Source organism: Heterocephalus glaber, unplaced genomic scaffold (genome assembly GCF_053883595.1).
Source record: "Heterocephalus glaber isolate CG9 unplaced genomic scaffold, H.glaber_assembly_v1.0 deba00001610, whole genome shotgun sequence".
Classification (NCBI taxonomy): Eukaryota; Metazoa; Chordata; class Mammalia; order Rodentia; family Bathyergidae; genus Heterocephalus; species Heterocephalus glaber.
The window spans coordinates 1,666,866-1,684,507 of record NW_028258381.1 but is presented as its reverse complement, the minus strand read 5'-3'; the positions used below and the strand labels follow the sequence as shown (position 1 = coordinate 1,684,507).

Here is a 17,642-nt window from a genome sequence, read left to right as displayed (position 1 = left end):
TTTGATTTAATTCACACAGTTAAAGGTGATAGATTAATACAACAAATTGTCATTTTCTAAGATGTACTTGATGCTGTGGTGTTGCTGATTGTATCACTTGGGCCAAGGTGCTGTTATTGATCTAGTCAGTGGTCCTTCCTGGTATAATGAAAACAAGATAGCTTCAGTCATTAGAGACTCAAAACCTAAAGACCAGCTATATCTGGAAGACACCTCTGAGAAGCAATCATTCCATAAGGGTTCTGAATAAAATCAACAAAGATACTTACAATAAGCAATTTCGAAGTATCAACCCAGGAATTAAACCAAGGACAGTATCAAAATAAAAAATGAGAAGACATTTAAGACATTTAAGCAAGGCACAAACTCAGACTTCCACCCCCTCCAAGGGTAAATTCTGGGGGAAACAAGGTGGAAAAGTCTGATAATGAACCACCTGGACACCCTGAACTGATAGCACAGGAAATAACAAAACAGATGAATGAGGCTTTAGAAAAATTCAAAGCACAAATAATCTCCCAGATAACTACAGAGTTGGTGAGCGGAGTGAAAGACATGATTAGAGGCTCTAGAACAGAAACAGATTAAAAAAAAAAAATAGATGAGCTCAGAAACATGCTGGAAGCCATGAATGCCCAGCATTAGAAATGGAAACCATGAAACAGATTCAAACAGATATTCAGGAGATTAAAAACTGCACTGAAATTATCCACAGCAGATTAAGGGAATCTGAAGATAGAATATCAGATATAGAAGACAGGATTGCGGTTAAGGACCATGATAAAAGAGATCTCTTCAAAACAGTAAGGGACCACGAGAAATCAATCCAGCAGCTGCTAGATGATGCAAAGAAGAATAACATAAGACTAATAAGGAGTCCACAAAAAAACAGGAGAAAGTACAATTGACATAAAAAAACTGTTCACAGAAGTAATAGTGAAAACTTCCCAGACAGAGGTAGAGAATTGGACATACAGATAAGTGAGGCATACAGAACTCCAACTAGCCATGATAAAAAAAATCTACATCTAGACATATATTAGTCAAGATCCCAGAAACCCAACAGAAAAACAAAATCCTACAAGCAGTTAAAGAAACAAATCACCTACAAAGGAAAGCCCATCAGAATCACAGCAGAATACTCAACACAAACCCTCAAAAAAAATCTACACCTAGACATATAATAGTCAAGATCCCAGAAACCCAACAGAAGAATAAAATCCTATAGGCAGTTAAAGAAACAAATCATCTACAAAGGAAAGCCCATCAAAATCACGGCAGACTTCTCAACATAAACCCTCAAATCAAGGAGAGCCTGGAGTGAAGTATTTCAAGCCTTAGAAGAAAATAACTTCCAACCTAGACTGTTGTATCCTGCAAAATTATCTTTCAAAATCGATGGGGAAATTAGATACTTCCATGACAAAGAACACCTGAGAAATTTCATGAACAGCAAACCAGTACTCCAAGCAACTCTAAATATCCTAGAAAGAAACAATGAAGGTCACAACTCCATGAGGCCCAAAAGAGGGAAGCCACCAGGCAAGGTAAGAAACTAAAGGGAAAGGAGGAAAAATAAGAAATAAAAGTGACAACAAAAGTAAAACATCATGACAAGGATGAGTCATATCTTTCAATTATAACCATCAAGGTTAATGGCCTTAATTCACCAATCAAAAGAAACAGACTGGCAGAATGGATTACAAAGCAAAATCCAGCAATATGCTGTATACAAAACACACCTAACTCAAAAAGAAACTCATAGACTGAAAGTAAAAGGATGGAAAACAGTTCTCCACATGACAGGAACCCAGAAAAAAGCAGGCATAGCAATCTTATTTGCAGACAAAGTAGATTTCAAAACAAAACCAATTAAGAGAGACAAAGATGGACACTACATCCTTGTGAAGGGAACAATCCAAGAGGAAGAGATGACAATCTTAAATATATATGCACCAAATACGAATGCCACCAACTATACAAAACAAATATTAATGGACATGAAAAACCAAATAAGCACTAACACAATTGTAGTGAGGGACCTCAATACCCCACTATCACAAATAGACAGATTATCTAGACAAAAAATTAACAATGAAATTCTAGAACTGAACCAAGCTACTGAACAAATGCACTTAATAGATGTTTACAGAGTGTTCCACCCCACAAAATCAGAATACATATTCTTTTCTGCTGTACACAAGTCATTCTCTACAATAGACTACATGGTAGCTCATAGGACATGTCTAAGTAAATGTAAAAGAATTGAAGTTACCCCCTGTATATTATCAGACCATAGTGCAAAATAATTGGAGATCAATAACATAAAAAAACTGTAAAACTCCCACAGACACATGGAAACAGAATAACACCCTCCTGAAAAACCAATGGGTCACAGAGAAAATTAAAGAAGAAATTAAAGAGTTTCTACAAGTAAATGATAATGCGAGTATAACATACAGGAATCTATGGGACACAATGAAAGTAGTTCTACCCTGGAAATTCATAGCAGTGAATGACCATATTAGGAAAACAGAAAGAGCTCAAATAAATAACCTAATGCAGAACCTCAAGCTCCTAGAAAAAGAAGAGTACAACAAACCCTAAGCTTGTACGAGAGGAAATTATAAAGATCAGAGCAGAAATCAATACGATGGAGACTAAGAAAATGATACAAAACACCAATGAATCAAAGAGTTGGTTTTTTGAAAGAATAAATAAAACCGATAAACCTTTAGCCAACCTTATCAAAAAAAGGATAGAAAAGGCTCAAATCCATGCAATTAAGAATGAAAAAGGTAAAGTCACAACAAATCCAGAGGATCATCAATACCTACTTCGAGAACCTGTACTCTAATAAAATGGAAAACACACAAGAAATGGACAGACTCCTAGATACATACGAATTGTCAAAGTTCAATGAAGAAGATATAGAAATTTTAAACACCCCAATTACAATGAGTAAAATTGAAAATGTAATAAAAATTTACCAACAAAGAAAAGCCCAGGTCCTGATGGCTTCACTGCTGAATTCTAGAAGACATTTAAAGAAGAACTATTGCCATTACTCATTAAACTCATCAAGGGAATTGAAAGGGAAACAAGCCTTCCAAATTCATTCCTGGAGCCAAGTGTTACTTTGATTCCCACACCAGCGAAAGACCCAACCCAAAAAGAGAACTACAGGCCAATCTCCCTAATGAACACAGATGCAAAAATCCTCAACAAGATACTGGCAAACAGAATACAGAGGGTCATCAAGAAGATCATACACCTTGACCAAGTCAGATTTGTCCCAGGGATGCAAGGATGGTTCAACATTCATAAATCAATAAATGTAATACACTATATTAATAGAGTCAAGGACAAAAACCATATGATCATCTCAATGGATGCAGAAAAGGCATTTGACAAAATCCAACACCAATTCATGATAAAAACCCTACAGAAAATTGAAATAGAGGGTCTTCATCTCAACCTGATTAAGGCTATGAAAAACCAACAGCCAACATCATACTAAATGGTCAAAAACTGAAAACTTTCATGTTAAAATCAGGAACAAGACAAGGATGCCCACTATCACCACTCCAGTTCAATATAGTTCTGGAAACATTAGCCATAGAAATTAGAAAAGAGAAAGAAATAAAAGGAGTAAAGATAGGAAAGGAAGAAGTTAAATGGTCATTATTTGCTGACAATATGATACTTTACATGGAAGACACAAAAATCTTGGCCAAAAGACTTCCAGACTTAATTGACAGATTCAGTAGAGTAGCTGGATATAAAGGCAACACTCCAAAATCATTCGGCTTCTTTTACACAAATAACAGACTGAGAGAGAAATTAGGGAAACAATTTCTTTTACAATAGCATCCAAAAATATGAAATATTTAGGAATCAATCTGACAAAGGAAGCAAAAGACCTCTACACTGAAAACTACAGCACTCTGAAAAAAAGAGATCGAAGAGGATATAAGAAAATGGAAAGACATCCTTGCTCCTGGGTAGGAAGAACCAATATAGTAAAAATGGCCATACTTCCAAAAGTACTATATAGATTTAATGCAATGCCAATTGAAATTCCAATGATATACTTCACAGAACTAGAGAGAACAATCCAAAAATTCTTTTGGAACCAGAAGAGACCTAAAATACCAAAAGCAATTCTAAGCAACAGAGACATGGCAGGGGGTATCACAATCCCCAACTTGAAACTATACTACAAAGCTACTGTGATAAAAAGAGCATGGTACTGGCAAAAGAACAGACCTGAGGACCAGTGGAATAGAAGATACAAAAACAACTCGACATACTCAGCCACCTCATCTTTGACAAAGGAGCCAACCACCCTCATTGGAGAAAATATAGCCTATTTAATAAATGGTGTTGGAAAAACTAGATTTCAACCTGCCAAAGATTAAAACTAGACCCATACCCATCACCATGCACTAAACTAAGATCAAAGTGGATTAAAGATCTAAATATTAAAATGGAAACACTAAACTTGCTGGAAGATAAGTTAGGTAGAACTCTTGAAGACATTGGCATAGGAAAAGACTTATGAACAAAACCTCAGGAGCACAGGAACTAGCACAAAGAATCAACAACTGGGATCTCAGAGCTAAGAGACAACCTACAATGTGGGAAAAATTTTTTACAGCTGTACCTCAAAGGACTATCTAGAATAAAGAACTGAAAAAAAAATCAGACCCCCCTCAAATTTAAAGACCCAATTCAAAATGGGCATCTGAAATGAATAGTCATTTCTCAAAAAAGTAAAAGCAGCAAATAAATAGATGAAAAAATGTTCAACATCACTGGTCATTGGAGAGATCCAGATAAAAACAACACTGAGATTCCACCTCATCCCAGAAATAATGGCTGCTATCAAGAAATCAACCAATAACAAATGCTGGTGGGGGTGTGGGGAGAAAGGAAACCTTCTTCATTGTTGGAAATCAGTATGGAGATATCGCAAAGAACTAGGCCTAGAGGTCCCATTTGACCCAGCTATTCCCCTGCTGGGTATCTTCCCCAAATAATTAAAAGAATCATACCACAGCGATATATGTGCACCCATGTGTATAGTGAGACAATTTGTAATAGCTAAAGCTTGGAAACAGCCCAAGTGCCCATCAACTGGAAACTGGATAAAGAAGATGTGATTTTTTTTTATAAAATGGAGTACTACTCAGCCATAAAGAATGAGAAACTAGAGTCATTTATAGCTAAATGGATGTGTATCAAAGCCATACTCATAAGTGAATTAAATAGGACACACGTGTAAATACCAAATAATTTCTCTAGTGTGAGAAACTGGAAGTGTAAATAAGGGTTAAAATGATTAAAATGAATAATTGATAATTTGAAAAAGGAAGAAAAAGTCCAAAAGGGTAGGGGCGGTGGGAGGGGAAGTAGAGAGGAAAGAAGGGAAAGGAAAAATTATGAGAAAAGAAAACTAAATGGAAATGAGGTCTATGTAAATAGGGAAGGGTGGAGGGGGTGAAGGGTGCACAGGGAATGGGAAAAAAATAAGAACCAAGATACATCATGTACAGGTACAAGCACCCAATGATAAATGTAAACGTATTGTATACCTAAAATGTACCAATAAAAGAACTTAAGGGAAAAAAAAAGAAACGGGAGGTGGGGTGGGGTGGGGAGGCTGTAGCTCAGTGTGAAGGCCCTAGATTTGACCCCTAGTACTACAACACAAAATAGCAGTATATTAAATATATAGAAAATGTATCTGTAAAAATATAACTATTTCCAGTTCTAAGCTGAAAGATAAAACTGCTTTAGTGCTTGCCAAGGAATTCCTAAGTTTGAACATGGTATCCACTTGCTGTCTGTAACAGGTTCCCTAATCCAGGGATGAACAGTGAAACAACATACTGCTTCAATTCTGCTTGCCTTTGGAATATATTTTTATAGCTGCATTTGACTGTTTAAAATAATGTTCTATTAATTTACCAAGAAGTCACACCATGAAAGCCTGCCTTTTTAGACAAATGGCTTTTCAGGTTTCTGCAAAAGCTAATATTTAAAGGTCTTTTGTTTTTTCTTTGAGACAGGGTCTCCCTATGTAGCCCAAGCTGGCCTTGAACTTGCAGAGATCCTCCTGAGTACTGGGATTACAAGTGTGTGCCACCACACCCAGCTCAAAATTCCTCCTTCTGTACACACTGGATATGTGGCTTTCATCCTTAACATATGCATTAGCTCTTTTTGTTTTGCAGTTTTGATGCTGGGAATTGAAGCCTCAGCCTCTAACACTGAGCTACCCGCCTGTCTTGATGGGTTAGCTTTTTTTTTTGAGGCAAGGTCTCCCTTTGTAGTTTAGGCTGGCCCTGAACTCACTATGTAGCCCAGGCTGGCCTCAAACTATCGGCAATCCTCCTGCCTCAGCTGCCTGAGTGCTGGGATTAAATGCGTGCGCCATCATGCCCAGCTCAGAATTAGCTTTTTAAAATGCCTGTCTTGTACTGAATTGTGAGAACTTATGAAGTGTCTTTTACTGTCAGTATGACCATGAAGCAATGATAGCTGTAGATGTTGACTTTCGAAAGTCACTCGACTTTTGTATTTTAATCACCAAAAACAAATATGAAGACAGTGGAGGTACACTATAGGCAAATTCTTATTACTAAGGAAGGGGTACTCCCTTAAGTAAAAAGGTAACATAGAATTTAATTAGCTGGCTTCCTCCCAACTTTCTCTTCTGAACAAGAGCCTACATGACCCTCAAGCAGTCTTATATGAGGAAAAATGACTGTGTTGTTGGAAAGTGTCCCAGTTCTGAAAGATGTATTCCTTCCCATTTACAGATTTGTAAGGCACTTGGACGAGGTCAAGACCTAGTCAGCTACAGCCTGGGTAAAGATAAAGACTGTGATGAAATGAGGCAGTAACTTGTAAGCCCCTATTGGTTCTCCTAGGAGGGCTGATTAAATATTCTCACATTTTTGAAAGGCAGTCCAAATATTTCCTTGAAAGAAACATTTATTTATGATCTTTATTGGTTAAACAGCATCATACAAATCCAGAACAGGTTTTCACATTTTGAGCCTTTAGTAAAGACTATGCCATGCGGGAAATAAAATACTTATCCAGTGAAGTTCTCCCCTGATGCGTTTAAGTATTAGGATGATCAGGCAGAAGATGACTTAAGTGACAGATATCTGTTCATAAATCTGCTTGAAGAAGAACATGAGTTTACAACTCATATAAAGGTTTTTCACAACATAAATGCACTTAAACTTACAGTTTCAAAACAAAACACCCTAAGAACCATGTATCTCTTTAAATAAAAAAAATAATTTACTCTTTTTAAAAGAATTCCAACAATTTAAAATAAGTTCCAATCCCGTGTGCGTGTGTGTGTGTGTGTGTGTGTGTCTGTATGTACATTTATAACTTAGGTGCTCTTTTGCACTATATGATTTTATTCATGCAACAGTGGAGAGACTGGGCTTGAGGCTCTACAGAGGCCTTTCTGAGAAAGCAGTGTAGCTCCTCACTCTGGCGAAGAACAAGGGGGTATACATCTTGTCAATCTCAAAAGCACTGACTGCTGTCTCACCAGTTGATCTGTAAAGAAAACACCAAATTACAAGAAAATTTCAACACCTTGTGTGTTTGTTGAAGGCCATTTATTCTATGCATTAGCCTTTTACTTTTAATTCATCTCAGTAAATTCTAAATAATGTAGAACACTTGAAACATTCAGAGAAGTATTTAAAAAGTCACTCTTCATTCTACCATGAAGGACTTTCTTGTTTTTCTTCCATTAACTCAATCTCTCTCAACCTCTCTGTGCAGAGATCAGACTCTACTGGAAATCCTGCTTCTTTTCCTTGAAAATTCTGACATTAAGCATTTCCTGTACAGAACCATTTTTATGACTACATACTGTTACACTCTCTGCTTATAGTACTATTTACTTCATATATCCCCTCTGGGAGATTTACTTTTACAATATTTAGCTATTAAAAAAATACGATATTTTTGGTTATGTTCTTCAAGTATATTCCCAAGAGAATTTCTAAGATAAAGGATACAGACAATTTAAAACTCTGTTTAAAATTTATTATTTACTGTTAATGAACAGCAAAATCATAGGCAGGTGAGGGGGAATCAGGTGATGAAATATGCTTTTATTACTCTTCTCCCACTAAAAAGAAAAATAAGCAAAAGCAGGAAATTCTACAGACTTTACACATATTACAAGAAGTCAATGTGATCACTAGCAGCTCCAATCACATGAATGAGGCCTGAGTATCACACTGTGTGGTTGTGCTTTTGTAACATGTTAAGTATGGGAATTCAAAACAGATGAGAGTTTCTCTAACTGGGTATGAAGTATATATCTACACTGATCTTGGTCATTTTTTATTTCGTTCACCCACTTGTAAGAAATGTGACAAGAATGATGGATCCAAATAAGTTTGTTGAATCTCTGGTGGCCACTGGAACACAGCTGTAGTCCCACATGAAAACTATGCTCTGCTTCTTGTACAGGTACACGACGAAAATATCTGTATTTGTAATCAAGTGGTTTCTGTAAAAGAAAAGGTGCACAAGAGCCATTATGAAACTTACATTATATATTCCCAGGAACATTATTTAACAGTGACACTAAAAGTAACATAGTATTTGTATACAGGAAAGACTTGTCTTAGATATCACACGAAAGTGAGTCTTTTTTTTGGTACTGGGGATCAAACTCAGGACCTTGCACTTGTGAGGCAGGTGGCAAAACCACTGAGCTAAATACCCAGCCTGAAAATTAGTGTCTTGAAAATTTTTAAGTACTCTAAAAAGACCCTGTTTCTTCCCATCATCACAGTAACTCCATGTGTGAAATGACTGCATATTTCTATATAATGGCCCAAAAATCAAAGATCTAGGGTGGTCAAACAAGTTAACCAAAGTTATACAGCAGTTGTAAAACTTCTATTTCTTTCTACTAGTAAAGAGTTGGGAATTTTTTGAGAGATAAAGTGATAAACTGATGCAGACTACAGAAAAAGAGTGCAACTTACCTTTTGCAAATACTGTTGCTAAAAATCACAAAAATGTATAAACAACTCAAATGCTTTCATTACAGGAGCCAGAGATTTAGCTCAGTGGTGCCATCCCCTGCCTCTCAAGCACAAGGTCCCAAGTTTGATCCCCGGTACAAAAAAGAAAAAAAAATCCAAATGGTTTCATTACAAAAGAAAAGAAACCAACAGTCCGCACGGGTGTTCCTAAACACTTTCATTAGACAAAAGCAACCAGGAGCTCACAAGTACCACTTTTCACCTTAGGAAATGCACGGTCACAGCCTACACACCTACCTCTGTCCCTCAGACTGCTGCCCTACATTCCACAGGGAGGCAGAGAAGCCAGTGGTAGGTGGTCAGAAGGTGGTAAGAATAAGATGAAGCCTTGCCCTCACAATGCTACAGAACGAGGGGGAGTGAAGATGAAAATTTCTTTCAAAAGCTCTACTACTTTAAAGGCAACAGGCTAATATTTATTCCAACTCCTTCATAACTGATATCCTATGTTTTTTAATCAAGATTTAAAAAATGCATATGGAGAAATTTGTGAAAAAACTAGGCTTTCAACCAGTTCAGGGAGTTTAAAGTACTCTAGAATATAATAAATACCAGTAATTATGTTTGCTTGCCCCTTCCCCCTCCCCCTTCCCTTGGCAAAAACAGGAAGAAAGCAAGCTCATTTCTAGTAGAAACTGAAATTCTGTCTAAAAAACTGATTTAGATGGGGCTACTTTCACTTTAGGAAGGAAAAACCACCATCATTCAAAATGAGAAGAGCCAGGGCCGGGGATTTAGCTCAGTGGTTCCACCGCCTGTCTCGCAAGCGCAAGGACCCGAGTTCTATCCCTGGTACCAAAAATAAAATAAAATAAAATAAAATAAAAACAGATAGGTTGATATTTAAAAAAAACAAAATGAGAAGAGCCAAAAATATATTTAAGTGTAATTTTGCTAGTTATTTCAAGGGAGATTTTGTCTTACCTTTTATGAGTAAAAATACTGGGCTAAAAAAAGGAAAACTATCTAGAAAAAACTACCTGATCCAATGAAAAATAACATCTTAAAAATCCCAGTTTTCTTCAGAGATATGTATAATAATGAAATAGTGTTTTATTCTAATTGAAAATGCTTGAAACATTATTGAAATAATAAAACTGTCAAGTCCACCTTATATACTCACTTCTTCTTTCTTCTTAGTTATTACAGCAAATACTTTGGTCTGATTGTCTGTATCTTGTGACAAGCGATAATGACCCAGTAGAATTGCATCAGTTCTAAAAAATAAATACATTTTGTACTAATCAGTTATTATGTGTATTTAAGTGATCCATGAAATTATGAACTAGGAAGTTATGACTGCTTTTATAATCATGCAGAACTGAGTTAACCTGGAAATGGAGACTGGTCAGAAAAGTACAGAAAATACTACCTGGTATTCTTAGTTCTTAAGCGCGGAACAATGGACTGAGGCTCCTCAGGGGTTGTCATCATCATCACATAGCCATCGGGAAAGAACCTTATGTACCTATGTAAAAAGATAAAGAAACCAAAACACACCACACACACATAAAGTATAAAACACACTCTAACTTATCAGTACTCAAACCTATTCATAGCTGTGAAAAGGAAACTGAAATACCATGGGCCAAAACAATATCATTAAAGAAACATAACTGACAATCTTTAGCCTAGCAACAAGGCACTAAAGGCATTTTATTATGTTTCTTAGTGGGAACATTTAATTTAACTTACATTACATAAAAATTAGATATTACACTTTCATTAAAGTTCTAAGTTTTCCTAAAGCCCTAATTCATGTCAAACAAAAGTGAGATCCAATAGTTTAACACACAGTGGTTAATATGAGTCTACTTATTTCTCAATGATAATACAGTAAGTCCCTGACTTACGAATGAGTTCCATTCAAGGAGAAAGCTGGTAAGTCAGATTCGTTCATAATCTAATACAATGAGTCTTATGTAGTACACCTGTGAATCTTATACAGTATACCTGTGAAAGTTCGTAACTCGAATATTCGTAAGTCAGGGAATTACTGTACTATTTGGTGAACACTAAAGCTGGATAAAAAGCACAAGTTATTTTAAAAGGCAAATGTATATACCTGTAACAAAAGGAAAGCTCTGAAATATAAGCTAACAGAAAATGACTTTTATTATCTTCTGTTTGAGTGCAGTTCCTATGTCATAATACTGGAGAAAAATATTGAAGGTCATTTTGTGGATACATCAAAAGCAACAGACTAAATAACTAGCGTGCTAATACTTGGAGAGAGAGAATTTTCCACTCACTCAGTGTACTACAGTTGTACCTGTAATATTCCACTTGGTGCCAGGCTCTGTAGAAACCATCAAGAGACTGTTCCCCTTGACGAATATATGTGGTTTTACTGATATACACTCCTATAAAAATTTTTAAGAAAATAAAACTTTAAAAGTTATAGTCATATAACACATGTCCAGCTTTATTTTTGTCATGGTTTCCTTTAAAGAAGCTCATAGTTCTTAGGTCAATTATAGGAAATTCATAGGTCATTGTTTCTTCTGAGTTCTAGAATCCAACTTACCATCAAATCGAACACGAGGCCGTTGTAAAAACATCTCTCTCCAGGATGAGTATGGAACAAGTTTAACACAGCTTCTACCCCACACTTTCAAGCAGGCCAGACGCCATATTTCAGGGTCTCTAGATAAAAAAGCGTAACATCAATGAATTTAAAAAGCTGAGTCCCTACAGGCTGACATAATGTCACCCTTTATTCAACAAGTATTTGTCAAGCACCTGCAAGGCACCATTACAATTGCTACAGAGACACTGACCGACAAGGCAAAGTCCCTGCTCTTTTAGCAGTGGGAAAGTGAAAGTCCCAAGTAGTATTCTCAGGGCAAAACTCACGCAGGAGAGAGTAAAGCATACAAACAGGAATGACAGTGTTGAGACAGGGAAATACCTCTGGGAAGGAGACTGAAGTAATGGGAGGAGCATCCTGGGCAGCAGCCACAGCAGGGGTAAGGCTCTGGGGTGGAAGTATGACTGGGGAGCTCAGCAAAGACCAGAAGGGGAAATGCAGCAAAGGAAACAAGGTGCAAATGGACTTCATGATCTGAGAGTAGAAGGGGCAGATGAGGTAGGGTCTTACAAAAGGGAGTGGCTATTTATACAACCGCCCAAGCCACTGTGAGCACAGTTTATGCTTTGAAAAGAACACACAGAGGGCTGAGCAAGATGGCAGAATAGGACTCAAAGAAATTTAACAGAGAAATTGAAACGAAAAAAAAAATCAATCAGAAACCCTAGAGCTGAAAAATACAATGAATTAAATGATGAAATGTAACAGAGAGTATCAACAACAGACCCAAAAAAGCAGAAGAATCTGTGAACTTGAAGGCAGGTTATTTGAAAACATACAATCAGAGGAGAAAAAATAATGAAAGAAATGAAGATTATAGAACTGACGGGACAGCACCAAAAGAACAAATGTACTAGTCAGTGGCAGTCTAGAATAGAGAATGATAAAGAGGTAAAAGTTTATTTAACACATTCATGAAGGGACCGTAATTATGTTTTGTTTCCTGGTGGCTCTCATTTGAATTTGATCACTCCTGCCAGTCTGAACCACCAGTGGTACAAGTATTATTGTCCTAGGGGGCCTTTGATTACAACGATGCAAAGAAAAGGCATTGAGTTAGCATACCAGATGTCATGATGTTATAGTTCTTTAAGGAAAGTATTAAAATGGTATAAAAAATGTAATACAGCTAATTTGAGGTACAGCAGTTGTAAATGTGTATTATATTCACCAGCAATGGGGTACTTGTAAAGTTTCCATGTTAAAATTTACAGAATTAATTACTGAGAAAGTATTCATGAATACAAATTTTTTAATGTAATGATATAAATTTGTTGGTCATAAAATTTTTTAAAAATGGTATGAATAGTATTAATATTTTTATATGGACAGTGATTATTCAAATTCAAGCAACTAACCAGATTTGGTCCATTTATAGACTTTTCATTAATTTTACTAGTAAAAATACCAATAAGAGTGATTAAATCTGTTTATACCACCAGTGGTACAAACTGCCTGATGAGACAGTCATGTAGGTAGTACTGGTGGTTACATGTTAAAGAAATAACAGCAGAAAACTTTCCAGACCCAAAGATACAAATATCCACATACAGGAAAGGCAAGGGGGAGACAGACAGACAGACAAAGTAACATATAAGAAAAGTTCCAGTGTGCCTAGCAGCAGGTTTCTTGGCAGAAACCTTTAAGGCCTAGAGAGAATGGGATGATATATTGCAACTGCTGAAAGAAAGCTGCCAGCCTGAGAAGAAGGATCCAAGATAGCTGAATAAAAGTGACACAGAGAAGAGGCAACAAAGGAAAACGTGGAGGCCCCTGAAAATGAACAAAGAAGTGAGGAGAACCCTAAACATCATGGAGTCAACCTACAGAACAACAATTTCAACTCTGGCTTCCGGGCTGGGGAGGATTTCCACACTGCCAGGAAAAGGTAATAAGCAGCCAAGTACCATCAACTGCTGTCATAGCAGTAGACTATGGGTCCTCACTGCAGAATTCCACAATTCTCAGAGGCTGTATACTCAGTCTGGGGAGCTGGTTGATCTACAAGTGACTGCCCAGCTACAAAGAAGGAACTGATATTGGGGCTCCCCCAAGCCCCAGATTCCCAGTTTCTACAAAGCCATAGCTAGGATCCCATCCTGCCTTTGGGGCCAGCAGCTGGCCCCCAATGCTGCCAACAGCTTTGGGCCTCACAGGACGGAGGACGGCCCCTTCATCACCCTACAGCTTCAGGACCAGTGCAGCCACAAGCCCAGATCACAATCATGTTTGCCCCATGGCAACTACAGAAGGCTCCTCCCCAGCCCAGGGTCTTGGCACTGCAGCAGCTCGGGCAAAGTCTCAGCGTCAACTGTTCCTGTCCATCAGGAGCTGGGGAAGGTCCCAAGCTGCTTCCTGCAGCTCCAGTAACCCAATTTCCCGCGTCTCCCATGGTCATCCCTCAAGAACGGGGAAGGGAAAAAGAAAAAGAAAAAAAAAAAAAACAAAGAATGGGGAAGGGTCCTGCTCTAAGTCTAGATCTAGAATGTCCCCCAAAGGCCAATGTGTTATCTTGGTCATCAGCCTGTGGTATGCCTGGGATGAGGTGGAGCCTAATGGAAGAAGTTAGGCAACACTGGGCATGCCCCGGAAGGGATACTGGGGTGCCAGTCTCTTCCTCCCTTTGCTTCTCAGTTGCTCTGCTACAGAAACAAAAGCAATAGAGCAATGACCATGGACTTAAACTTCTGAAATGGTGAGTCAAAATAAAACTTGCCCTTGGTATTTATGATATTCTGTCACAGTGATGGAAAGCTGACTAACATAGATCATATCCATGCCTGCAGCTCCAGAAACACAAGTATCAAGAGTTCCAACCTTAGCAATGCCTGTACTCATCTAGTGGGAATTGGAGACATTCTCTTCCCAGCCTACAACCCTGAGACTACAGGGGCTGGTGCACAAGTCCAGCTTCAGCCACCCGTATTCTGCTGCACCTATCCCACAGATCCCAGAAAAGCGGCAATCTGAGTCTTCCAGGAATGCAGGTATTAGTGTTCCAAACTGGGCACCAACTGCACTTGCCCCATGAGAACTAGGGAAGGTCTCCTTCCCAGTCCACAGCCTTGAGACTGCAGCTGCTGATGCAAAAAGCCCCATATCACCCAAGCTTGTCCCTTGGGAGCAAAGGAAGGTTCTGTGTCCTGCAGCTCCAGGGGTATGGACACCAATGGCCAAGTCTCAGTCCCACCAATGCTTCCCCCACCTGACCTAGGGAAAATCCACATCCTGCAGTTCCAGGACAGCAGATCTCAAAGCCACAAGTCCCAGTGTCATTCAAGCTTGATCCATGGGCTTTAGGGAAGGTTTCACATCCTACACCCTCAGAAGCACAGATGCCAGCATCATAAGCCCAAATGTTACCTGCACACACTCTGTGAGATCCAGCTCACAGTCATGGGATAATAGCTTCTGTTGGTGTCCAATTTCCTGGTATCATTTATGCTCAGGATCTGGTGAAGGTAACACCCAGACTCTACAGCTCCAGGTTAGTGGATTCCAGGGCTACAAGGCCCAGAACCACCCACAATCACCCCACCCATGGGAAGTAGCAAAGGTCCCCCGTGCATCCCCAAATCTCAGGTCTGTCATTACTCATGCCACAAACCCCAGTATTACCTGTACTTATCCTGTAGGAGCTGGGGAAAGCCCTATCCCATCCTGTGGCTCCTGATGTTACAGGGATAGCCATCTCCTATATTCATCCTAAGGGTGCTTGGAAGGTCTCCTTCACATTCTATGACTTGAGGACCCTAACTGCTAGTGCCACAACCCTTGGTGTTACCTGTGCTTGCCCCAAGGGACACGGGGAATAGCTCTCTCCACATCCTTCACCACCAAGACTGTGGTAGCTGCTGCCACAAGCCCCTGTACCATCAGTGTTTAACTCTGAAGACATACACCCTTGGAAGTCTACACTTGTAACTACTTTCATGAACCACTATAGTCAAGACTACTGAGGCAATCATAGACACTGCTGACATGAGTCAGAGATGTGAAAAATCACACAGAGGCTACACTTTTGAGAACACCTACAATCAAAGCCAAAGCATAACTGGCACCCCATGTCCCATCCAAATAAAAACAAAAACTGTTCCTAAGAAAGCTATCCCACAAAAGCAAAGAAGCAAATGTTATATCAAACGTGTAGAGATCAATGTAGGTACAAAGGAAACATGAAAGAAAACATGACACCTCCAAAGGAGAACAGTAACTTTGCAGAAATACATCCCAATTTGAAGGAAATCTATGAAGTGACTGAAAAGAATTCTAAATAATGGTTCTAAGGAAACTCAATGAGACATATGAGAACACAGACAATAGAAAAAAACAAGAAAAACAATTTAGGATACAAATGAGAAACTCATCAAACAGGTAGAATTCATTAGAAAATAAAATTGAAAGTTTTAGAGTCACAAACTTCAACTAATAAAATGAAGAGCTTCCAGAACAAACTAGAACAAGTAGAATTTCAGAATGAAGAAAGCTTATAAAATATATGGGATAACATTAAGAAAGGAAACATTCAACTTATCAGAATTGCAGAAAGCAAAGAAAAGGACAAAGGCATCGAAAAATGTGTTTCACAAAATAATAGCTGAAAGCTTCACAAATCTGTATGAACATCCAAATACAAGAAGTTCAAAAGATCCCAACTAGATTCAACCAGAATAGACCTTCACCAAGACATATGATAGTCAAAATGTCAAAAGTACAAAACAAAGAACTGTAAAAACAGCAAAAGCATTAAAGTCACATATAAGGGAATGCCCACTGTATTTACAGCAGACACCTCAGCAGAATTCTTACAGGCCAGAAGAGAATGAGATGTATATTCAAAGTCCTGAAAGAAAAAACAATATCAATCAAGAATACTACACCTAACAATATTGTCTTTCAGAAGTGAAGGAGAAATATTCTGTCTCCAATAAGCAGAAACTAAGAGAATTCACTATCACCAGGCTAGCCCTACAAGAAATGCTTAAGAGAATTCTAGACTAAAACAAAAGAATAACCACTGTCATTAAATCACACAAACATACTAAGCTCAATAGAAGAATACTTGTAAAACGAGAATAAAACCTTAGCGCGACAAAAGAACAAATTAAAAAAAAAAGTGGTGAACAATAAATATGCAAAGCAATCTGAAAACAACTAATGAGCCTGGATTTCCCTGCTTTGGCCTGTAAGGGCTTCTTTCTCCTGTCTCCACCAAGTCACTGTGGGGCCCTGACCCTTTGGCGGAGAGCAGCTGAGTCGATCGGGTATCAATGAAGCACCCCCCTGCCGCCTCTGGCCACTGGGCCAAGCCAGCACTCAGATCCACACCACAGAGGGGCAATGGGTCAGAAAGGACATTGATCTGAGCTCCAGAAGATAGAACAGAAGTGAACAACAGAAAGAGGGCCTCTCTGAGGCTCCTAGATGAAAACTGAAGCCCACTGGAAAAGTGAAGAAAATCTCTGCAAAAAAGGCACACTAGACCACAGTAGTTGGTTTAAAAGTGATAGATTAATAACTACCACAAATTTTCATTTTCTAAACTGTGCTTGATGCTATTGTTGTTGCTGATTGTATCACTTGGGCTTAGGTGTTGTGACTGATCTAATCAGTTGTGCTTCCTGGTATACTGAAAACGAGATAGCCCAAGAAGTCATCAGAGATTCAAAACCTAACGACCAGATATATCTGGAAGACACTTCTGAGAAACAATCATTCCATAAAGGTTCTAAATACACACAACAAAGATATTTGTAATAAGCAATATTGAAGTATCAACCCAGGAATCGAAACAAAAACAGTACCAACACCAAAAATAGAAATGAGAAGACACCTAAGCAAGGCACAAAATGAGGCTAGCAGCTCACCAAAGGCAAATTCTAGGGGAAACGAGGTGGAAAACTCTGATAATCAATTATCTGGACACGCTGCACTGATGGCACAGGAAG

At 38.3% G+C, this 17,642-nt stretch overlaps 1 protein-coding gene across 2 annotated transcripts in view; it reads right to left on the bottom strand.

The window, feature by feature from the left end:
- Window positions 1-6,984: 6,984 nt before the first annotated feature.
- The window catches only part of Fbxo9 (F-box protein 9), a 48,827-nt gene continuing 38,169 nt past the window's right edge, over window positions 6,985-17,642 (bottom strand). For both annotated transcript variants that reach the window (XM_087195972.1, XM_087195973.1), the window contains 6 exons: window positions 11,632-11,750; window positions 11,377-11,467; window positions 10,477-10,572; window positions 10,228-10,321; window positions 8,409-8,560; window positions 6,985-7,590 (listed from right to left, as the gene is read on the bottom strand). In XM_087195972.1, coding sequence (XP_087052098.1) covers window positions 7,482-7,590; window positions 8,409-8,560; window positions 10,228-10,321; window positions 10,477-10,572; window positions 11,377-11,467; window positions 11,632-11,750 — 661 coding nt within the window. In that variant the 3' untranslated portion in view covers window positions 6,985-7,481. The remainder of the gene's footprint in view (window positions 7,591-8,408; window positions 8,561-10,227; window positions 10,322-10,476; window positions 10,573-11,376; window positions 11,468-11,631; window positions 11,751-17,642) is intronic.